The sequence below is a fragment of the Bactrocera tryoni genome, chromosome 4 (assembly GCF_016617805.1).
Source record: "Bactrocera tryoni isolate S06 chromosome 4, CSIRO_BtryS06_freeze2, whole genome shotgun sequence".
NCBI classification, from domain to species: Eukaryota; Metazoa; Arthropoda; class Insecta; order Diptera; family Tephritidae; genus Bactrocera; species Bactrocera tryoni.
In genome coordinates this window covers 3182843-3208606 of record NC_052502.1, presented here as the reverse complement: position 1 = coordinate 3208606, position 25764 = coordinate 3182843, and the positions used below count along the sequence as shown (strand labels likewise).

The window sequence follows — 25764 nt, the reverse complement described above, 5'->3', positions numbered from 1 at the left end:
ATTTTATATAAATACATTTTATTTTAGATGTAGTTAAGATATCTAGATATAATGTTATCTGCCAAGTTACTTTTAAGTTGCAGCTGATATGAGATTTTAACTTAAAGTAGGCGATGTCATGATCACTATCTATTCTCTTATCGATTCACATGAAAACTAAGGTACCATCCCTGTGGTTAAATTTAATTCTGCCGATTACTGTTGCTGTCATATATTATAGAATGAGAGCAAACAACAAAAAAAAAAAATGTAAACACTTATTAAAAGTCGTGAAATAAACTTAATTAATAAAAAAAAAAATTAGTGAATCGCGTTGGCAAATGTGTTGTACTCGTATTTGAGTAATTTTTATTAAATAAATACTTTTATCTGTTGTCAACATAATTGCTATGATTGGATGATTGTAATTTTATATAAACGCTAATGAACGTAATAAATAATTGACGAATTAAACCAAATTAAATTATGGTACAATACTTCTTCGATTAAGTGAAGCATTTACGAGATATTCATCGTCAAATATCAATGCCTATCAAAGGAAAACACAAAACCAAACAAGTATGGAAGGTCTAAGTTCGGGTGCAATTGAGCATTTGATACTCTTGCAGCTTGCAGGAATCAAGGCCAGGCAAATACCTTAAGGTGCAAAACATCAACGAGAGGATCGAAATCCAAGCAATTATATATGTATATACTGTATATATATATACTACTAGGGGATCCGGCCGGCCCCGCGTTGCTGTGGTATACATACATTTTATACTATTATTCATATAATAAACTATTCAACACAGGGAAAAATTTTTTTACGAATAAAGACAAAAACGTTTTTGTCGGTATAAGAATCCAAGAGATTGTACTTGAATAACAAATAAATTGCATTGGAAAAATAACGAATTTAAGGCTGCTTTCTCAATGTCTGGTTACCTGCCTTTCTGTTTAGTTAATAGAGTTGTCCGCTTAATAGATTGTAATAAACATCAACAATGTCCATGGTTAATGGAGATGCCCGCTTAATAGGGCATCAATTTAAGAGAGTTTTCACTGTAATCTTTACTTATGAATTGTTTTAGCTATCCTATCTTCTAAGTTGGTTTGAACTGAACACAGTATGCTAAATTTTACTAAAATCGGTTCAGTACTTTAGGAGTCCAACGCGGACAAACAACGTGACACGTACTTTTTATATATAAAGATATTGGCAAATCTTTGTTGAGTTTCAAATGTTTGATCTTACAAATCAAACAGGCAAATTAATAAAGAAATTGTAAGACGGGTCCATATTCCCGCGTATGTATATAATCACATAAGCCGGCAATTGAAAGAAGATCGGAAAGAATTCGATCTACAATTGCAGAAGCTAAGATAAATATAAATACTAGAGACGAAACTGACATCGAATTTTACGAAAACCGTCTCAAGCTGTATGGAGAAAAATATCGACGAATTGACGATGAAGTACAATAAGCCATGTAATATTTTCGAATTAGAAGATCTTTCCTTTGAAGCCACCGATACTTTGCGGGTATTAAAAAAACAAAAGGAAATCAACTTAAAAAAAAACGGAAAAATTGGAATTACCCAAAATAGAATTGCAAAAATTCTCAGGCGAATTCCGAGAATGACAACCATTCAAAGAGCTCTTCGAGGAGTATGTCCATAATAATAAGGACATTTGTGACTCCAAAAAGATGAGCTATTTAAAATCTTGTCTTCAAGGAGATGCTAGACTAATGGTTAGTCACCTTATAACGGGATCAGGTGCAAATTACAACACTGCTTGGGAATTACTGGCACACAGATATGATAACGTGCGCAAACAATTTAACGACAATATCGAAAGGCTAGTAGAAATACCACAACTGACGGATGAGTCAGCATACAAAATGAAAAAATTCTTAGATGTAACAAATGAATGCATCAGTATAATAAGGAATAAAGGAACGTTGGAGGAAGTGTTAGCACAGCTGGTGCTAAGAAAATTTTCTAAACAACTACTTCGAAAATATGAAAACACCTTTCGTAAACCGACTAAAATACAAGATTTGTCGAAAGTAATTTCATTTCTGGAACAAAAATACAGTACCCAGAACTCTATGCAAGAATTGCAAAGATATCTATCTCGAGGAGTAAACTCGCCACAACAAAACCAATTTTATAATTCCACAACAGAAACAAAAAAACCATCAGGAAAGACAAGTTTTCGTCAAAGTTGTAAAGGTTGCTAAATGCAAGGACATGACATATGTAAGTTCGGGTGTCACCGAACATTTTATACTCTCGCATGATAAAGTGATAATAATTTACATATTTTTTTATTTTGCTGTAAAATTTATTAGATTAGATCAATCTGTGTACTTTGAGTATTGAATTGTATTTTCATTTCCTAATGTATATATGTATTATACAGAGAAGGCATCAGATGGAATTCAAAATAGCTTTATATTGGAAGAAGGCGTGGTTGTGAACCGATTTCACCCATATTTCGTATATGTCATCAGAGAAAATATTATGTACTGAATTTCATTGAAATCGGTCTAGTAGTTCCTGAGATATGGTTTTTGGTCCATAAGTGGGCGGCGCCACTCCCATTTTAAATTTTTAAAAAAAGCCTGGGTGCAGCTTCCTTCTGCCACTTCTTCCATAAAATTTAGTGTTTCTGGCGTTTTTTGTTAGTCGGTTAACGCACTTTTAGTGATTTTCAACATAACCTTTGTATGGGAGGTGGGCGAGGTTATTATCCGATTCCTTCCATTTTTGAACTGTATATGGAAATGCCTGAAGGAAATGACTCTATAAAATTTGGTTGACATAGCTATAGTAGTTTCCGAGATATGTACAAAAAACTTAGTAGGAGGCGGGTCCACGGCCACTTTTCGAAAAAAATTACGTCCAAATATGCCCCTCCTTAATGCTATCCTTTGTGCCACTTTAATATTTTTATTTATGGCTTAGTTATGGCACTTTATAGGTTTTCGGTTTCCGCCATTTTGTGGGCGTGGCAGTTGGCCGATTTTGCCCATCTTCGAACTTAACCTTCTTATGGAGCCAAGAAATACGTGTACCAAGTTTCATCATGATATCTCAATTTTTACTCAAGTTACAGCTTGCGCGGACGGACGGACGGACAGACAGACATCCGGATTTCAACTCTACTCGTCACCCTGATCACTTTGGTATATATAACCCTATATCTGACTCTTTTAGTTTTAGGACTTACAAACAACCGTTATGTGAACAAAACTATAATACTCTCCTTAGCAACTTTGTTGTGAGAGTATAATAATAAAAGTGGTAACGCCAAAAGGAGAGTTGGAATTAAGAGCCTTGATAGTGGTTCTCAGAAAATTCTAATTTCTGAGGAAGGAGTTCAGATGTTGGGGTTCCCGAAAATAAAGGAAACCACCGAAATAAGCGGCGTCTCAGCGGAATGCGTGGAAGTTTCACGGCATAAAGTAGGACTGAAAATAAAACCCAGATTTAATTGCAGAAACAGAAGCTCCAGTGTTATCTAAACTGCATAAAGCACTTCCAATAAAAAAATTTGAAAAGAAGGCGTATGTATGGAAGAATAAAATACTAGCGGATCCGAATTTAAACAAACCAAGTCGCATTGATGTAGTAATTGAAGCTGATATATGATTTGATTACCCAAAAATAATGAAAAAAGGTATAATTAAAGCTGATGGATTACTAGGACAAGCCACAATTCTGGGTTGGATTGTGTCTGGTAATATTGAAAGATCCAGAAGCAATGAAGTAGTAGCAGCTATGACAACATTTAAACTAGATGAATGAAAGATATCTCACTCGACGAAAGACTGTTTCATTTCCCCCCACCAGAGGTAAGGAATGACAAATCTTTGTTGAGTTTCAAATGTTTGATCTTACAAATCAAACAGTTTGATTTTATAATTCAAACAGATATATAACTCATACACTGACAGACAAGTTACAGCTTGCACGGGCGGACAGACAGACATTAACCCGGATTTAATTTTTTCTCGTCATCCTGATCATATGTACATGTACATATTACTCCTATACTGACAGACACCTCAGGTTTGTTAGAAAACCGAAAACCATTATATGTAGTATGTTGAAGTTGGGGTACTATCGACCAGATTTTATCCTTTTTTTCCCAATAATAATACATACTATTAATACTACTGTGATCAAATTGAATTTTTAATTTATACTTCGCGGGTTTTTCGAATCGATAATTTTTTTTCTGTAAGTTGGTAGTACTGTTAGTGCAGGCCCGTCCAACATAATTTTGTGAAGGGCCAGGTTTAGCATTTCATAACCGTAGCGGGCCAAAAAAAAAATAAAATGACCTTCAGTTTTGGTATATTTATTTATTTATAAAAAGCAACATCACATAAATCTTAATATATTATTATTAATGTAACTATGGCCTTAGCATATAAAGATATTCTTATTCTTAAAATCTAATTAATGAGATGTCTGAAATTTTTTCTGTTTGCACAGCGCATCTATGTCAGCTGGAGTTTTAGAAGTGGCTATGCGCAAAATGCCTTTAAGATGGCTATCTAATAAAGATGATCTGGTTTTTGATTTGTTAAATTTCATGCGAGAAAACAGCTGCTCGCAAACATATGTACTACCAAATAAAGAAATATGTTGAATAGCCAGCTTAGTAAGGTTTGGGTATTGACTGGGTGTAATTTACTTTTTGTTAAATTAAATTAAGTTTGGAGGACAATATGCCGTTTTTAGATGAGAGCTGCTTTGCAATTCTATTAACTCCAGCTGTAAACTCAGCGCAGCGCCTTCAATTTCAACATCAAATGGATTTTGAAACACTTTCATGCAGGGAGTTTGTGATTTGAAGTCTGCGAATCTGTCGTCAAACTCGTTCCTTAATATTTGTAACATCAACACGTACTTGTCAAAATCCAAGGTATCTTGCTTTCCTGTAGATAAGGTCTCCCAATGAATCAACTGCTTTTGTTCCAGCTGCATTTCCAACAACAAAAGCTTTTTTGTGAAAGCTAGAACGTGTTCGTATAACTGTGTGCATAGTTGGTCTTTCCCTTGTAGTTTTAAGTTAAGATCAGAAAGATATTTAGTTATATCAACCAGGAAAGCCAGATCTGCCAACCACTCCTCATCAGTAAGGAAAGTAATTTCTTGGTCTTTGTTGCCAAGAAAAATCTTTAAGTCGTCCAGCAGGGAATAGAATCGTTTTAGTGTAGCTGCTCTGCTGAGCCAGCGAACGCGACTGAAGTATACAATGTCTTCGTGATCTGAACCGACATCAGCCAGAAAAGCCTGGAACTGTCTGTGGTTAAGCCCTCTTGCGCGTATAAAATTAACTGTCTGCACTACTTTATTCATCACGTGTTTCAGGCCTATACAACTGGGATACCCAAAGACTATAAGAGATGGCGGGCCGGATGAAGGGCCTATGCGGGCCGGATGGTGGCCCGGGGGCCGTATGTTGGACAGGCCTGTGTTAGTGACATATGTATGTATATGCTAAATTTAACGTCAAAATATTTATTAGTAATCATTTTGTGAGCCTCTACATAAAAGTGAATTCTCGATTTTGACCATGTCCGAATTTATTGAACAAAGAAGTGCAATAGAGCACCATCTCATACTGCATTGGTTACTCGTGATCATTTCGCCATTTCAACAAATATCGCGCCGCAAACACCGCAATCGGCAGATTTACCTTCGTGTAACTTCTGGCTATTCAGCAAATTCCAAAGACCACTCCGAGGACACCGTTTTGACTCAATTGAGGATATAAAAACTGGATCGAAGAAGGCTCTGATGGCCATCACGACGGAGGATATTTCCAAGTGCTATGATGACTGGAAAATTCGTTGGCATAAGTGTATTGCAGCGGGAGGGGATTACTTTAAAGGAGATGAAATGGACAAAATTCACCTTTCGATTTGATCACAATAGTTTGTCACTTACTAAAAAACTAATCATATAGAGTAAAGTCAGTCGGATGTTCGAAAATCCTGATATTACTTATATGGGGGATAAGTCAAGTTTTCGCTCAAATTTATCTATTTTAGTCACAAATATGTATGCATACACTGTTATGAGTAAGAAAGTCTAGCTCATATATTGGCCGATATATGCGGTATAAAGTCACCAGGAAAATCTTTATATTAGATATATGGTGGCTAAGAGAAGTATTTATTTATTTATTTTATTTATTTATTTATTTAACAAATTAACGCCAATCGGCAATATACAACAGTTACTTTTATAAGTAAAAGAAAAAAGAGAAAAAATATAATAATAAGGCCAATTGTATTACAGAGATCAAATTAATGGTATGGAAGGAGTTTGTCCTTTATATTATTGATGAATGAACTGAGGAAGCCTCCATAGAAATCGATGTTCTGGTGAAGTGAATTTACATGGTTAGCAATCCTGTTGTGAGGTCCGTGGAAGACGTAGTTTTTCTGTGTCTTTGTTGTTTTAAGTTTCCGTGATTGTCTCAGCGAGAATGCCGTAGGAGCAAACTCAAAACTACCAAGAATCTCTGGGGCATCAATTAGGTTGTTAGCAACCTTAAAGTAAAAGACTAGGTCAGCGACTTGACGACGTGTAGCTAGGCTGTTGATTTTAAAGCGTGAACGAATATCATCAGTGGAGAGTACCAGCGACCTCAAGGTTGTATGAAAGGATAGAAACTTACAGAATTTATTTTGGACCTTCTCCAATGTGTTGATTGAGACATCAGTGTGAGGAGACCAGACTACAGTGCCGTACTCAAGTATGGGTAGAACCAGTTGGCGATATAGACATATCAATGTGTAGGAATTGCGAAACTCTTTGCCTGTTCTCGTGATTAATCCAAGAACCTTATAGAAACTTACAGAATTTATTTTGGACCTTCTCCAATGTGTTGATTGAGACATCAGTGTGAGGAGACCAGACTACAGTGCCGTACTCAAGTATGGGTAGAACCAGTTGGCGATATAGACATATCAATGTGTAGGAATTGCGAAACTCTTTGCCTGTTCTCGTGATTAATCCAAGAACCTTGAAAGCTTGGAGTGTGATCTTATCTATATGCTTCGAGTAAGTGAGTTTGTTGTCTATGATGATGCCCAGGTCTTTGATGTCGGGAACTTCTTGCAGATTGTGACCGTTTAGTTTATAACTGGTGGCAATATTGCTGTGAGAGCGCGAGTACGAGACTACCGCGCATTTATTTGCGTTAATGTCTGTTTCATACATTCCTACTCAGTTAACCTGGTGATAAAAAACGTTGAGATTATGATAATCGGCTTTCTTGAAGGAGTATGTAGGTGAACTCGGTGATGTAAGATTAGGTCAAAAATTAAGACTGATAGAGAGGGCCGGATGATATTTGTCCTCTTCAACAAATGGTACGTTGACGAAGACGAGCTCTAGGTTATTTTGATCAATTTGTATTAGTTCAGCTTGAAAGTGGCGTTTGAAAGCGATGAATACCCCACCACCTCGTTCTAGACCGGACAAAACTGGATCCCTATCGTGCCTAAAAATTGTGTAAGTGCTGTCGATTAGTTCGCCATCGTGAATCGATGGGTGTAACCATGATTCAGTAATACAAATGAGGTCGATATTACTGACGGCAGACGCTGTGAAAAATTTATTTAGTTTTGTTCGGAGCCCCCGCGTGTTTTGATAGTACACTTGAAGAGCTTCGGGTTTCTTCCTTTTCACTGAGCGGGCGAAAATTTTTGTTAACTATCTGCGGTATGCCATGGATATACGAGTACTTGATGGTTTTACTTGTGTCACCATTCTTGTTGAGAGTGTTTAATTTAGAGCGTAAATCATTAAGGTGAGTCTGGTGTTCAGGGGTTAGGTCTGGTTTGAATCTAACCTGAGAACTCTCACACTGGTTTAGTTTAAAGATTTCTCTGCAATTGCAACTGACTTGGTCTCTATAAGCAGAGGACGTGTACGGCTAGGTGTCTGACGTCCAAGTCTTCGGATTTTGAACCCAGTTAACTTAGCAGATAATTCATCCGATAATACAGCTGAGAGTAATACTTTATCATCTTCCAGTCGGTCGTTGCCAGTAGCTTTGGTAGACTCCGAAATTCCAAGAGCGATGACGTTTGACTCACGCTTCTTACGATCATTAATTTCTTTTATGATGTTCTCAGGAGAAGATGGTGATGATGATGAGATTTTGTATGAGCATAAATTCTTTTCAATAGTTGTAATACGGTCACTCAGACTCGTGCATTTTTTGTCGGGGATGGCATGTTGCTTGGCGAGCGCTTTAACTTCTTTTTTTAATCCGGTGATACTTTCACTAATAGATGATTTAAAGTTTTCAAGATTGTCATACATTTTTTTGGCAAATTCTTCAAATTGTTTATTTAGGACTTTTTCAAGTAGATCAACGTTGTCATTCTCACTTTCATCCTCCGAATGTCTTCCACTAACCTCCAAATCATTGCATTCCAGACACCTCCATAAGATACGATTTACAATTAGCTTTTTAGGTGGCAGGTTGATAATCAGATTGACACATTACCAGTAGTATTAGTAACTAAAAAATGTATGTATTTACAACACGATATTTTAGTCTATTAATTTAGTCAGACAGAGTTAATTAATTTACAAAAATTATTTTAATTAATAATAAAATATCACGAGCGAAAAAAACCATGTATGTCTACTTGGTAGCCCTCTAGCGGCAAAAAAAAAAGTATTGGTCCGATTCAACCCATTTTTCACATACGGACAAACTATTGATATCCCTAAATATCAAAAGTCAACTATATGTAGGTACTAGGATCCAAATATTCGGTACATGGGGAGCTTGAACAGTTTTTGTTGGATTTGAACAATTTTGTTCATGAGTGAACGGGGTTTTCATCCGATTTCACCCATTTTCATACTGTTGGTGGGAGTTCTTATAATATTTGCGCTGAGAAAATTTGGTTGTTGCAGCTTAGGAGATATGTACCATAAACTTAATAGAGGGCGGGCCCATGGCCACTTTTTCAAAAAATTTTGTTCACAAGTGTCTCTTGCTACTGCGATCCCCTGTACTAAATTATAGTTATATATCTTAATTTAGTGCATAGTTATGACACATTTTAGGTTTTCGGGTAATAGCGATTTACACGAATACATTTTTTTTGGACTAAGGAACCTGCATACCAAGTTTCATGAAGATATCTCAATTTTTACTCAAGTTACAGTCACCCGGATTTCAACTTTTCTCGTCACCCTGATCATTTTTATAAAGGGGTTTTCATTAAGAGCGCTACAAAAATTCTTTTAAATAAAATAAAAATTGTTTGGGTTATCAATGAAATTCTTTATTCGTGTGAAAGTACATTCGATGCTATTATGTATGGAACTCGATTTGTTTGGATCACCACCACGGGCACGCTTGCAGAAGGTACGAATGTACTTTCATTGATATCGCAAACAGTTTATGTTTTATAAAAAAAACTTTTTACTGACTCCGAATTTCAGTAGTAATTTTTAATAATTTCGACTCGTTGTTGGATCGTATATCTTTCCATGATGAAATTACAAACCTATAACACCAGTTGAAATTTTTATTAGGGCAGTAAATTTCCTATGAGACCATAAAATTTGCAATTTAAAATTGTTTTCATTGAGTTATAAAATTCAAAAGGACCGTAAGAGACTATTTTGTAGAGCATTCAATCCCCTAATAAAATCCATTAAACGAAGTATGTATTGTTCTAACTGATAATAAGAGAAAAATAAAAAACCGTTAGGCGAAGGACCTTCCCGTTACAATTAAGAGCTCATAAGCGCATACTTGGAGAACCTTCCTTACCTAGGAACTTTCGTATTTTTTTCAATAAACTAATAAAGCATGTTCATTTTACAAATTTAGAAAATTTATTGGGATTTCATTTACAATGACAGTAAATTGGACAGTTTGTTGCCTCTGCTGATTCTCCCATTTCTAATATCCATGATTCAATGATAGAGACAAAATGACACGTGTTGGGAGAGTATACAAAGTTATACACCCCCATACATTTGTACATACATACATATATACATGAATGTATGTATTTGTAAAAGTTTTGAAACCCATTTATAAAAGCTTTGAGTTAAATGCAATGCACAAAAGAGCTTTCGTTTTCCCTGAAGTGAAGAAAATAGCTATTGTGCAATTTAGTACCTAAAAGAACGTCAAATAAGATTTACAATAAAGTGCCAATAGCAGAAGTGAATGACATATCAGGATTTGACGTGTTTTAATAAATTAATAAATTTTTAATAAGCCAACGTAAACAAACTTAACAAAACTCAAAAGTGTGAAAAGAAATAAATCGATACTATTTTAATATACATACATATGTATGTATAAGCACATATGTTTATGCATTTACAAAAATTTATAACTATTTGAAATATAAGGATATATTGAATTATTGAGACGATAACAATCAAATTAGCAACGCCAGCAACAATAAATTCATCAAAATGTCATGGAGATATACGGTACACATAATCTACTTTTCTGTTGAAATACGTATTTGAATGCATGTGTTTGCAGCCTTTTCCATATGCGTAAATACATATATGCACATACTTATGTGCATGCATACTATATATGTACATATGTACACATTTTCACGTTTAATGAATTTAAACACAGCTTCAATATTCATTTTAAAAAGAAAAATTTAATAACATGATATAGATATAAACATAAGTATGTACATATGTATGACGTGCATATATTAAATTCATTTTATTTACATACTATACCGCAAATTCATTCAATTTGTTGGAGGCGAACGTCCGTTTTTTTTTACATTTGATTTAGATGTTTATATGTACATATGTCAAACTGATGTGTTTTTGTGAATTTGTTGTGCTTCTTCATTGTTCTTGTTTTTGCGCTGCTGCTCTCACCTTGTATACATTCGTCTTACATATGTATGTAATATTGATTATGTTCAGGTATATAGCAACATTCCGCAAAACAGCAATGTTGTGCAAGGTTAAAGTTGACTTTTAAATACTATATATGAAATTACCATATACATGCATATGTATACTAAATGGTTCCTCAAATACTTGTGCAGATATAACGTTAACAATAATAAATATGAATAGTAAACAAATTTCTATAATGCTCCGATCCCAATGCGTTATAGAAATTTTTTATACTTTTTATAAAGTAAAAATCCGATTTTTAATTTGGTCTTGTATTCAAATAGAGAATACTCAAGTCAAAAAGGTTAAAATTAACACAAATTTTTATAATAATTTACAATGGTCAAATAATATCCTTTGATTGGAATGAAAATTGTGTAAGCGTTTTTAAACAATGCTCGTAAGTGGTTGGATTTTAGACAACTGTTGAGATGCACACACATTCTTTGTTGTGTCCGAATGTACGAAGGTCAAAGGAAAATGCTTAATTTGCAAGAAAGTTAATTTTGTGAAAGCTTTCTAATAATAAAGTTAATCAGAAAAATCATTTAGATTTTTCTTATACTTGTACGTATGTATATGTGATCTTTGTGTAGGAATGGAACTAACTTTAAGTCTGTTCACCTGCTATCTGTTCGGTAAACCGATTGTTGATTATCGTAAATAAGTGGAAAAAATAAAATGTGTATATCAATGCGTTTTGTAAATGTTACTAATTTATGTTAAGTTTGTATACGATAATTATATATTCACGTATCTGCAGATTTAATTTGCGTTGAGAGTACTAGCGATAAATGAGAGTTGTCGTTTGTCTCTATTAGATTGCGTTAGTCTCAACGGGTATTCTAAATCAACAGAAAAATAAAAATTATAAAGCTTACCCGATCGTATTTTTTTTTTAATTTTTAATAAAAAAAAATTGCCGCCTACAAACTAACTAATTAACATTTCCAGAATGAATATTGCTAATATGTATTACTATTTCTTTATTGAAAGCTTTAACATTGATGTGTACTCGTATTCCACACATGGTAATGTCTATTCATAATGTTATTGTGCATTGCAACTAAAGAGTTAAATAAATGTAATACAATTATGACATGCTGCTTTATTGATTATTTGTATTACCTCAGTTAATAAACACCTTTCAAACTAATCAATGGAAATTAATTTCTAATCGGATGAATATTGTGTTTTAATTGCTCCTTATATTAGTGGGAGGCATTGTCATCGAAGCTAAATCGTATTCTCATAAGTAGAGATACCTATTGTTCCACACCTTAAAATGCATGTCATATATGTAATACATTCATTCATACATATACATATATGTATGTATATATGTACTTAAAAAAATATACAATTTTTCAGCCCCCCAATGACAAGTATAGCACCAATATTGGGGAAAGGTACAGTCCGTTGTATTACCAGGTATATTTTTATATTTTGTATGCTTGTGTGTAATTAAAAAAACTGAAAGAAATGGTCATGGCTACTAAACTACAATTAAATCGCTTTTATATGATACAAATATAAATCTTATTGTTCGAGATTAGAATAGTGCTTAAAATCCTATTCTGGAAGGACTTACATATATAAGGAGTTTATTTACATTTCTTTATATACTTGTTTCCACGTTTCCATTTCGCTTTTATGTTACAAAAATTAGTAAATAAGCAAAACTATTACAATTTGCAAAAAGATTACAAAAATATAAAATGAGCAAATAGCGTCGAATGAATTTTAATTGCATAAAATTCACATTTGAGAAATATAATAAAATTACTAATTTTTATTTAAAATGCAGATCGATTATAATATATTTAAAAAGAAGCTTATACTGGGATACTTAGATATTCATTTTCATATTTCATTCAGAGAAAAAATGCATTCTTACTCCATTGTGACTAAAGTAAGTTTGTAGATTATCTTCTTGATTCATAATTTTCACGCTCGAAAACATACAGGTATGTAGAATATTATAACTGCTTTTCGTGAATTGAAAACGTTTAGTGCAATTTTTTTTCTCAGGCTGACTCAATTTCCGAAATTATACATACAGGTATATGATGCTTTCATGAATCATAATTGAAATACACATGTATTGTACATACATAAATATATGTGTGATTGTACATATTTATAGTTGTGACCATGAAATTCTCGTTGGTTGTTAGACTTATATATGAACTTTATTTTTTTAGTACACTCATCCGATATAAATAGTCTGGCGCAAGGAATTCTATTTAGAAAATATTTTGGATATTTGCCAACGGTCATTTTCAGAGCATCTGTCTGTACGAAATTCTATAAGAAAATATTAGAAAGAACATCATGAAATAAATTTAGACACTGTTAAGTGTATCAGTTTTAAAAAATGTATATGTATGTAAGTCTTAAAAACTTTTAAGAAACAAAATAAATTGTTGATATTTTTATACGTTCCTTTCGCTTTCTCCCTCACAAACAAAATATGCTAAACCTAAAATTTTCGACAAAAGCATTTTATACATATATAGCACATGAGTAAAAACATTGTGTAAAAGATGAGAAAATATCATCCACTTTGAAAAATGGAAATAGTAGGGCATTATCGTTTTCCCGTTCATTATAGTACAAAGAACATACTTTAAAATAAGCAAGTAAAGAAAAGCTTATATTCCGAAAGCCTACATAACTTTATTGTACACAATTCTTTTATGTTGACTTGATTAACAATATTTTACGTATTCGTCACATTACTTCTTGAGCGAGACAAGAACAGATATCTCTAAAATTTGATAAGCGAAACTTTATTAACATATCGTACTCAGATGTGATAATGAAAATATTCAATACAAAGACATTAAGTTTAACTATTATTTCGAGTTTTTTTATATTCGAGTTTATTTATTTAAATTGGCAAGACAATATATGATTATATCGCAATAAATTTAATTTTTTTATTGGAAGTTCACAAAATATTTTATATTTTCACATAATTTCGCACAGTAATACAATAAATTACATACATCTCATACAGCTCAACGTTCCATCGAATGCGATATTCGCCGTGGCCACACATTACATATTAAAAATAAAAAAAACACTACTTTCAAAATACAAAAGTTTTCATCTCCGACACTAGAAGCTATATTGTATGTTAATGTTTCATAAACCACTTGAACTATCTTATGCAAATTGCGTTAATTCGCAAAATTGGTTCAAATGATCACATTCGTATCATATTCGTATTTCGCTAAAGCAAAATTAAAACGTCATTAAAAAAATTTAACAAAATTTAAGAAATAAGTTCATATCTGCCGTACTGAATGTAATGATCTCTATCACACTAATGAATTTGAACAGTAAATATGATAGATAAATTAAAATCTACTTGTAAGCTGATATAGATTAATTTATTTTTTGAGTAATGGGCACTTATTTATTTAATTAAATCAACCTTATTCTCTGAGAGAGGCTACACTTCGGAGCAGTAATCGATCTCTACCTTGATGGCAGCCATCTTCTCTTGAAAGGCGCTACAGCCTTGTTTATTTAATGAAAACAACCTTACATCTAAACTACAGTTAACTGAGAGAGAGAGTTAATAAATAGAGAAGGCGCAATAGTCAGGTTTAAGCATTCAATAAATGTCCGAGCTTTCTCTTCATAAGAATTTGTTACTTTAGGCCCCATTACGGCAATCAACCTAACTGCATTTTGGTTGAAGGAATTCAGTTATATGGTTTTTAGCACAACCCGTCGAAAAAAATTTGGATTGAACTGTTGTCCAACTTCGTCTTTATTTTGGTATTACGGTTATCAACTCTGTGCTGGTGGGGTTGACTAGAGTATCAAAAATGTTCAACTCCTAAGGAGCAGTTGCAGTTAAGCATTGATGAATTTATTTAGGAAAAATATTAGCAGAAAATTAAAAAAAAAAACTATTTTATTTATAATTTCTAACCATTTTAAACAGTTATTATGTATAAGACACGCTACAATTTCCAAATATTAAATAAAATCAAAAGACCGCGGGAAGTGTTTCGAACATAAAAACCCGATACAATCTACTACTGATAGAAATACAAGAAGCGTTCCAAAGTAAACAGGACTTTTTGAATCTAGCTCCCTCTGGTGGCGCCATCTATATGTCGACTGGTGCGTTAGAATCTGCTCTCTTTATCGATTGCCCAGTGAGAATTTCATGACATTTCATGGAATGGAAGTGAAGTTATTGCGTTTTAAGTGTCAGTATGTTTGTGTTATCGGTGCGAAAATGAGCTTCGAACAAAGAGCCAACATTAAATTTTGTTTTAAAATTGGTAAAACTTTTACCGAAACGTTTCAATTGATGAAACAAGTTTATGGCGATGATTGCCTATCCCGTAGCAGAGTACACGAGTGGTTTCAACGTTTTCAAAGTTGTCGTGAGGGGAGGGTGGGTGGGTTTTTTGGGGTGTTAAACCCCCCCCCCCAAAGTAATTGAATTTTTAAATAATAGAATTTAATTCTACATAGTCATTTGAAAAATTGTAATTTGTTGTTTTCAAAGCAATCTTTCTGCCGACGATGTAGTATGAATATGTAAAATAGATGAATACATTAGTCACTAACAGCGTTGCCGTTTTGATACAATTGTATCTTTTTTGATACTTTTTTTTCTAAATTTTGTGATTTGATACTTTTTTGTTCACAAACGGCCTATTTTGATACTTTTCTGCTGATAGAATTTAATTTTTTGAAACTATGAAAATGTTAAACTAAAAACAAACCTATTGTATCTGGATAGTATTAAAAAGTTGTGGGAATGTAGGCCAATTAAAAAACCCAGAAAAATATAAACTGGACAGAGACATTTTTTTAATTTGCTTCAAAGTAATGAGCTTGCCTTATAACTCTGTGGCTGCTGAACTGGATTTTTTTAGATTTAAGGAGAATTGTGAGTCGAAAATGGACTTCTTTAGAAAATTAGTTCTGAACTGAAAAGTCACCAATAAGGTTTCTATTACTTTTTTTAGAGTTTATTGTTAATCATAATAAAGGAAAAATAAAAACTCATTTATTATGACTTTCAGTTTTCGTTCCATAAGCAAACTGTTGTGAAATAAATTTAAATTAAAAAAAATTATGCTATTTGCAAAAAAATACTTGAGTGTCTTAATTAAAATGTCTATATTTAAAAAAAAAACAACCAGAAAAAACTGAATTAGATACACAACTTTACTTATTATTTGTTTTTCATTTGCTGAATTTAGAATGTGGAAAAGGTTAAAAATCTTTTCTTCAGATTATATTTTCTAACTAAAATTTTGAATATATTTTCAGGAACTGGTTAAATCAAACAAAGAGATTCAAAACTTTTTTAGTGCATCGTTTTTTAAAGATTGGAACAACAATCCCTATATCTGTCGCTTCAAGTGAACGCTCGTTTTCCTCACTTCGCAGGCTTAAAACACATTTAAGAAATAAAACTGGAGAAGCACGCCTGAACGGAATGGCTCTCTTGAATATCCATAGAGATATAGACGTGACGGAGGAAGAGATTTTAAATGTTATGGCCCAAAATAAAAGAAGATTAGACTTCAATTTGTGAATAAAATAATGAAACATTGTTTTTTACCTAAAACCCCCCCCCCCCCCCCCAATTTTTTTCCTGCGTTCGCCACTGTCGTGAGGACATAAATGACGATCAACATGTGGGTTAATCAAAATCTGTGATCACCAGAAATTCCATCGAAACTGTGCGTGAATTCATCAAAAACCATCCCAAATCATAATTGAAATTCATGGAGATGGAATTGAACATCTCCAAAATATCGATTTATCGCATTTTGACCGAACATTTGGGCTAACGAAAGGTGTGTGCACGATTTGTTCCACACAAATTGACTGAAGACCAAAAATTGCTCAGTATCCAACATTCCAAGGACGATTATTTTACCAAAAATCACATTTTAACCATTAACCACTTCCCGTATTTACCTGATATGGCACCGTGTGACTTCTTCCTTTTCAGAAAAATGCATTTTCCCATGAAAGGAAAGCGTTATGCAGACGTTGAGGCCATTTAAAAGGCTTGCACCGGAATACTGGCGGCCATATCGCCAACGAGCTAAAACCTTGTATACTTTTTGAGTAAGATTAAATTTTTGAAGCATTGTTATCCTCTTCAGTCACGCACAAATATGGTGTTAATAATATTCAAAAGCAGGTTTTGTAAGAACCATAGATATCGTAGATTGTATCAATCCAAAGTTAAAAATATTTAAAAAGCATTCTTGATACCTACCGGCAGCGAGGAAATAAAGAGTTTGTGGTAACGTTCCTTCCATCTTATTTAATAAAAAACAAAATGACTCCTCATTTAAACGAGAACAACTTATGAATCTGCAATAAACATTAATAAAAATTTATTTAAATGTCAATAATACTTTAGTTTACTTGGAGTTAGGAAGTTCGAATGGATTTCTGTGATAACGAAGGATTTTTCTTATGCGCAGCACATCTGTTTTGACCCAGGCAATGTTGGTATCGTAATATACAAGTAAATAAAAATTAACGTCCATTTTAATAATTATTCACCTTTTTGTGAACGGTAACTAAATTAAATTGTTTTGATTTTTCGTTTAAAAATTTTCAGCTTCTAATTTGTCTGAAAAGAGTTGAAAATCGTAATACCAAAAAAAAAAGAGTTAGGTTGATCTGAAGTTGAATTGCTCTAAATTCAATTCCACCGAGTGGAGTTGAAAACCATATTATTTTAGTGCCAAAAATCGCAATAGTTGTAGCACTTTTCGATTTCACAAAGTAATTCATATTCGATTGGTTTGGTAATACTTTGTTACGAATATGTATTGGGTTATACGTAATATGAATGAACTAAAAATACATTAGGTTAATAGTGTATGTATGTATGTATACATTTTTGTCTATTGTATTTCCCACAAATTTAATGTTCAATATGTTGTGTGTAAAAGCAGACTATATTTCACTTTCAAATTATATGTACTTTAAATTTAACGGTTAACGGTTTCAATATTTATGTTTACTTTAAAGCCACCGAGTCGATTGGATAATTCAGACCAAACTACAGGCCGTCATTTGCAAAGAGTCCTATATTATTCAATGACGCCCTGCAGGAATCTGACAGGGCTACGAAGAACAGAATGCGCCTTACATGATGTTGACTGTGATGAAGTATATCCTGGTATTTACATTGGTGATGTGTAAGTACTAATATGGAAATAAATTATATTTCTGTGTAAGTTTTGTTTCTTTAAATGTAGTGAGCTACTGGTAATAGATGCATTGAATTTATTCCAGAATTAGTCTGCTTAAACGATAGCCGGGGCTTACAATAATTTCTAATTGATCAACTTTCTACTGCTGTCAATTTTTAATCCCAACGGAGTACTAACAAATAATTTAATTATTTTGGTGGTTCAATAAAGCCTGCTAAGATTTTCATATTTTCTCGTCAATAGTACAAAAAAAAGCAAAATATTGTATTATTCTTCTTCTTTTACTTGCGTAGGTGCTTACGCAGTTTTAGGCGAGTTGACAGCGCGACAGTAGTTCTTTTTTCCCTATTTGGCACCCATTTCAGATACCAAACCCACATGCTCACATATGTAATGATATCAATATTATCGGCGTACACCAGCAGCTGTACACTCTTATAGAAGACTGTACCTTCTCTATTTAGCTTTTATTTTCTCCAGCAGTAGATTGAAAAAGTCACACGTTAGGGAGTTTCCTTGTCTGAAACCCCGTTTGGTACCAAACGGTCCTCCCTAATCCTGACGGAGCTTTTGGTGCCGGGCATGCTTTCAGCTGACCATATCTTGTAATCAGTTCTTCGACGTTGTATTTGAATAGCTCGGCCAGTAATCCATCGGTTCCTGCCGCTTTATTGTTCTTCAGGAGGGTAATTGCCATTCGAACCTAACCTAATTTGCTCATTTTCAGCATATAGTATAATTGAAAACTCTTCAAAACTATGCATCCATTTTTGAGAAGAATCGGCATATGCCCGTATATCATAGCATTATTTGTTAAAGTTTAGAAATATATATTAAATGGTAGAATATTTATTACACACAGTCGAACGGACGGAAAGTAAGGCGTGATGATATAAAATATTCTTTGTATTTCGGAATACTTCTTAATACCTACAATTTGGTAAAATCGAATTACCTAAAAACCTACTAGATAACAACTAGAAACTGCAGATGGAAATTAAAGTAGCCTAGAAATTTTAAAATTAAAAATAAATTTACGATTTATTAATTATTTATTTTATTTCAATTCACCTAATAGTAGTACTAATAAACCCGGTCCATCCGCCATTGTTAATTACTATAATTTCATAACAATAATAGCTTGCAATGTTATTTAAGATTATGCTCCTGCATACTTCGCAGTGTTTTAATTAATTTTTTCTCAAAATATACAATATATAGTATCAGTGAATTGATGCATCGGGGATGGACAAAACTGTTATATATGGTTCTTGATAAATAATAATCAATTTGATACATAATTAGTTTAATAATGTCCATATGTTTTACAACAAATTGTTATTAAAGTGCTTAATATCGAATAGAATAAAGTACGATGTTTTACTATTTAATGTTCTTAATATATGTAACAATATTTAAATATTTTATTTATTATAGAGCTGCGGCGAAAAACAAATCATTTCTGCGAATGATGGGCATTACACATGTGCTAAATGCAGCTGAAGGTTGCCGCTACGGTCAAGTGGACACTGGTCATAGTTACTATCGCGATATGCCAAGCATAAGGTTTGTTTACATGATAATTTTTACATGAATAAGAAAGTTACTCACAAACAGTGAAGTTAACACAATATTTTTTTATAAATAGTAAACTAAAGTTCGGGTATAACCGAACATTTCATACTCTTGCAACTTGCGAGGATTAAAGCCGGGGTTTTCTCAATTTTATTAAAATAATTCACATATTGGCCGATACGGAAGTTGTTCAAAATTGAACATGTTCGTTGCTGCCAAAGGACGGACAACAACATTATATTTAAAAACGTTTATATATTATTAAATCTTACTATTGATACAGTCCACTATTATTAGATATCTATGTTCAAATATATTGAACATACATGCACATAAACATAAACACATACTAAAAATGCATTGTCATGCAAAACAATAGCATTCAACAGACAATAACACAAACATTACAAAGGATAAGATGTTTACATATGATAACCCATGGGTTCTTAGAATACATTTTAGCAACTGTCTGTAAATGTACTCACATTAAAACAAATCCAAGGTCACACAACATGTGCACTTGAAAACAATACCATACCATGTAGCATAAACAATATGCTACATATAGTACATATGAACATACACATATACACATATATTAAGATAGTTCTTAAAATTGTATATAAATAAGTGAAAATTCTAAATAAAATCAGAATGAAATATTTCTCAGCTCAGTGAAGGTCTTTTCATTTCCCCCCACCAGTGGTAAGGTTTGATAAAATCTTCATTGAGTTTTTAAAGTTTGATCTTACAAATCAAACAGTTTGATTTTATAATTCAAACAGAAGTATTGCCTCGATTCATTCTATTTTTGATACACAGATTTACTATTGTTAGGAAAGGACTCTCTCAAAATTTCAATTATACATATACATTAAGTAACTCACACAATGACCGAATCGGTCAAAAGTTAAGTACTGGAGTCAACATACTCGGTACCTACAGGCTTGAACAGTTTGGGTTCCATTTTTTTGGTCATAAGGTGGCATACTTCAAAGGCATTATCCATGAAAAGTATTATACCGTTATAATAATTGCTTCTTAATTTGTAGACAGGATAATGAAAGAATCAAAAGTGACCGTGGTTGTAGTTCGATGTCACTCATTTTCAGAATGTTATATAGGAGTGTCAGCAGATTATCATATATCGAATTGGGTTGAACTCGGTCGGGCGGGTGTCGAGATACATATGTATTTTCAAATAAAAGTGGGCGGTACTACGCCCATCGTCCAATTTTGACGCCATTAAACCCTTGTCATACCATCTCGGGAGTAAAATTTAATGTTTTGGTATATTTAGTTTTTAACAGTTATATGAGGAGTAAGCGGGCCTTCACTGTCACTACACTGCACTGTCGGTAGAGATTCTTGTAATATTTGCGCTAGGCGAATTTAGTTATTGTAGCTTAAGTGAGTTGAGAGATACATACATATGTATGTACATTAAAGTTATTAGAAGATGGGGCGTTGCCCACTTTTCAATATATTTTGTCCACAGGTGCCCCTTGCTACTGCGATCCCCTATGCCGATTTAGAGTTTTATATATTAATTAAGTGCTTAGTAATGGCACATTATGGGTTTTCGGTTAATGGCGTTTGGAGGGTGTGGCAGTAGTCCGATTACGCCCATCTACGTACTCATACTTTTTATGACAAGGAATGCGCATACCATGTTTCATCAAGATATCTCAACTTTTACTCAAGTTACAGCTTGCACGGACGGACGAACAGACAGACAGACAGTCACCCAGATTTTAACTCGTCTCTACATCATCTACAACTTCAAAGTTGTGACTAAGAAGAAGAAGAAGAAAATGTATTTGTTCTTTTTCATTACTGCATAATTTTGCCTGTGCTATTTTAATACTGAAGTTTTTATTTATTGTTACTTAATTAAGTTAACAATAAAAAATGTGTTATTGTGTTATTTTTTATAAATTTCGATTCACCACATCATATGTACATATGTACATACATATATGTCATAAATTTTAAGCTTCTGCGATCAGAAATACCCATGTTATATGAAAAATTAAAAAAAAAAAACGTATTCAACTGCTTAATTTCGTTAAACAAAATAACGTATCATCACTCATGTAAAAATAACAGATTTTTTTTATAACGAAGTTAGCCTTAATTTATTGTCTATGTTTATTTTTATTGGTTATGTTCAATATGCTTTGGTAAGGTTAGGTTAGATGGGTGATCAAAGATCCCATGTGGACTACTTTATGTAGTTCTTTATGAGGCCATAGAAAATAAGAACTCCTATGTTCGAACTATAAATTAGCAAAACACTTAGTAGCTAATACAAATTTGTACAGGCGTTTAATTTCCATTCCCGCCAGCTCGGTGGGATGTCTAAAGTTAGGCGTTTTCAACTCTCTCTCGCGATCAATTTTTGGAAAAACGACTTTTGCGACAGCGAGTGTACCAATGGTGGTCCAGTGCTGACTAAGCTTCCGCAAGGCCCAGCTATTCAGTAGTAGAACGCAAGAGGATACGAGACCATCGACCCGCTCCCATTCTACCGATGCGGTTCTAAGGTGCCTTGAACGCACTGTTTATGAGTTTAAGGCTAGTATCGCCACTCTGTTATCTGAGTGGATGATCCCTTCTCTAAAGGAGGCCGCAACCCCGGCTTGGAAGACACTGCAATAATCAGGAAGTCTGAAATTGCAGTTGATTGAGAGCTCCTGACAGTAGACCACTCCACCAACCTTCCCCCCAAGCTTTGATCCATCCGTGAAGAAGCTCACTGCTCCTCTCCTCCAACGGCTTCTTCCCAAAAATTACAACATCTGCAGGGCCCAGAAGCTTTAATTCCTGCAGACTGTCATTATTTTATCATAATATATCTTTTGATAATTAATTGTTTAATAAATAATAATTAAACATTATTATCATGTTTTTGGCTTGAAATAATTTAATTTTTTCTACTAACATATGTATGTACGCATCAATAATAATAATAACATGAAATATGAAAAACTTGTAACTGTTTAATTTGCTAATATTCAAATTTTTTATTTCTTATAGATTTAGATTCATCATACGTTATTTGGTTTCAGAAATGAAAATTCAAAATAACGTAGGACACTTACTATAAAATTTGCTTTATTTTTTGTCTAAAATATACTTATAGTTTCATGTTAATTCAGATTTGAAAATTTTGTTTAAATATCTCAAGTTGTATACAAAGAATCCTGTAAACCTATGAAAAGTGATGTTACGTTATTTTGCATTTCAGTTGACGATATGTACGAGTATAAAATATACTCGCGATATATTTTCCGTTAAGGTGTTTTGCTACAATTTTAACTCACGGTTAAACTACAACTACTTTCCAACACTCCTAATAATTTCATACATATGTATGTATATGTGAATGTAAGTTTGTTAGGAAAGGAGGACACATAGTATGTAGAATTTTTATTAAATGTGTATATTTTTTTGCGGAATGTGAAAAATTTTATTTTAGTAGATATGATTATTTGTCGAAAAAATGTAAAATCTTGCAAAGCAAAAAATGAATCAAGCGTATTCGTTATATGTATTTCTATAAATTGCTAAACTGCCAATTAAAAATCAATGAATATTAATAATGAATTATTAATAGTAATCATAATAAATTTACCACATACATATACACCCAGCGAAACAAAAGAGTCGTAACAAATGTTTTTTCACAAATTCATTGTAAACGGTTTTGGGTATTGCCCAAAAATAGCAGCACAATTAAATTTAGACAGTGCGACGTTTTTTGGAAAAACATCGTAAAACTGGCGAACTAGAAAGTAAGAAAATTTCAGGTAGAAAAAGCAGCACTAGCTTTGGAGAACATCGTGCTAGCTTAAACACAAGTTTGCAAGACCGATTCAATAACAATATTTTAACTCGAACAGTTCAAAATTGGCATAACGAGAAGAAGAAAAAAGCCACGCGTGACCATTAAATTAAAGAAAAGTGGTTGAGATGAATTGTAAATAAACTTTTCTGGACACAAACGAATTGGAAAACTTTAATGATTTCTGACGAATCGAAGTTTAACCTTATTGAACCTGATGGTTATTAAGCAGTTCGTCGCAGAAGTGAAAAACTATTCGCAGAAAATTTAATTCTTCCTACTGTGTAACATTCCCCCTATATAAAAGTAAGGGTATGCATTTCTAAGGGCAAATCGGAATCAATTTGAATATTAGAGAACTCAGTGAACGCTGAAAAATATAAAAATATTATAACGAAGAGGGTGATACCCAACTTGGTGCTCTTGAAGATTTTTCATTCCCGTCATTTTTTTAAGTTAATTCGTTAATTTTGATATTTGAGATTACAAAATTAAAGGAAGGTATGGGTATTACTTCATTGGATTTGCCATTAAGTGTCCGGATGTTATTCCAATACAGAACGTGTAGGTGCTAATAAACTCTAAAATGCGCAGAAAGGAACCTAAAACAACCGTTGAGGCAAACAATACAAGCGTGATTCAAACCAATAGTTGCAGACTATACTACATAAGCGCCTAAGTCTACCATTTTTGAGGGGACTGAATTCAACACTGTATGTTTTGATAATTTTGCATCTATGTACATAAGTACATATATTCGGGAAATATTGCACGTTTTGCTTTGTTTCGCTGGGTGTATAGTTACTATATGCTGCTAAAACAACTCTTCAAAAACCTATGTATATCGAAATTTAATAAAATTGTTTGGCTTTGTTGGTTTATCGATCTACAACTTTTTTTTATCACAAATCCCTATTTTTGATAAACAAAATATAACAACATTGTAGAAGAAACAACAAAGATACTATTTTTAGATATATGGGCTTCCCAATGGTTGACGCACCTACAACAGACATATCCCGATACTTTTATGTCGCAGCGAAGTTTATTGATAGCGCAATCAGCAGTGGAGGTGGAAAAAACCAATTACCCAATTTGTTTATGTAACTAATTATTTTGCTTATTCTAGGGAAAATTCTAGTTCATTGCTTAGTAGGCATGTCAAGGTCCGCCACATGCGTACTCGCTTACCTGATGATTTGCCGAAAAATGACCGCCTCAGATGCGATACGAAAAGTTCGTATGCGTCGCGAAATTCGACCAAATGAGGGATTTCTGCAGCAATTAGCGGATTTGGATATGGAGCTTAAAAGGAACAAAAATTATCAATACTGAGTTTTCAAAACTTCATGACTACCTTTTTAATACAATATTCGAACGTTTAGTACAACTGGCGATAGAATTTAGAAACACTAATAAATGTATTCTAAAATACTAAAAACTCATGTACATATGTTTAAGATTTATAAAATTTTTTGGAAAGTACTCATATATGTAGTATGAAATAATAAGTATAATAGTTTTGTTGACCTAAAGTATGTTCCTAACATCTAAAACTAATTTAGCTGAGCAAAATAAATTAGACTGCAACACCAGAAAAAGTAAATTACAGAGAAGGTCCAACAACGGTTCGGAGGAGAAATTTTAACGTGGCGCGTAAACACAACTGAGCATTGAATGAGTTTGTGTGAGTTTGAAAGTTTGCATTTATATTACACCCGCATGTTAGGCTTTTGGCTTATATTTTTATGTGTTTATATGCAATCATTTGTATTGTCTCAGTGCTATTCAGCTTCAGTGCCACTGAAATAATTTACAAACATGCAGGTGAAGCTAATAAAATAGCATTAAAAATTAGATTATAATGTAATTTTTTTTTAATCATCCTTCCATTTAATGGCGAAAAGTAATTAAAACCCCATTATGATAATTTCCATCTCGTTCGATGCCATAAATATGGATAAATAACTGGCGTACCAAAATAACAGTGGTGCGTTTTTTACCGCTTAGCGTTAATAAAATGGTGAAGAAGGTTTTTCAAAAACATATTATTTATTTCTTATTAATTTTTTCTTCTGAAAAGTTAACAAAATCAATGATTTCGTTCATCTGAATAGGTGCAACATAAAAAAATTAAAATTATATAAGTAACTTAAGATAATTTTCATACTTATGGCACTT

General features: G+C 33.0%; 1 protein-coding gene across 5 annotated transcripts; it reads left to right on the top strand.

Annotated features, from left to right (window-relative positions):
• Nucleotides 1–10156: 10156 nt before the first annotated feature.
• On the top strand, nt 10157–25189 carry LOC120773837 (dual specificity phosphatase 29). Of its 5 annotated transcripts, none has more exons than XM_040102963.1 (6): nt 10157–10494; nt 12307–12366; nt 17977–18146; nt 19599–19727; nt 24531–24655; nt 24713–25189. In XM_040102963.1, the coding sequence occupies exons 1-6, from the start codon at nt 10477–10479 to the stop codon at nt 24916–24918; spliced, it is 708 nt and encodes a 235-aa protein (XP_039958897.1). In that variant the 5' UTR covers nt 10157–10476; the 3' UTR covers nt 24919–25189. The 5 variants fall into 5 exon arrangements, with proteins under 5 accessions (XP_039958897.1, XP_039958900.1, XP_039958901.1 ...); XM_040102965.1 differs by lacking the exon at nt 10157–10494 and adding an exon at nt 11928–11966 and having other exon boundaries at nt 24558–24655; XM_040102962.1 differs by lacking the exon at nt 10157–10494 and adding an exon at nt 11928–11966.
• The last annotated feature ends 575 nt before the right edge of the window (nt 25190–25764 follow it).

Bases quoted from the DNA above. Each gene is read 5' to 3' on its own strand.
- LOC120773837 (XM_040102962.1), top strand. From the start codon at position 11,943: ATGTGTACTCGTATTCCACACATG. The intron at 12,367-17,976 runs GTATATTTTTAT...TTTACTTTAAAG, and splicing joins ACAGTCCGTTGTATTACCAG to CCACCGAGTCGATTGGATAA. The intron at 19,728-24,530 runs GTTTGTTTACAT...ACAACATTGTAG, and splicing joins CGCGATATGCCAAGCATAAG to AAGAAACAACAAAGATACTA.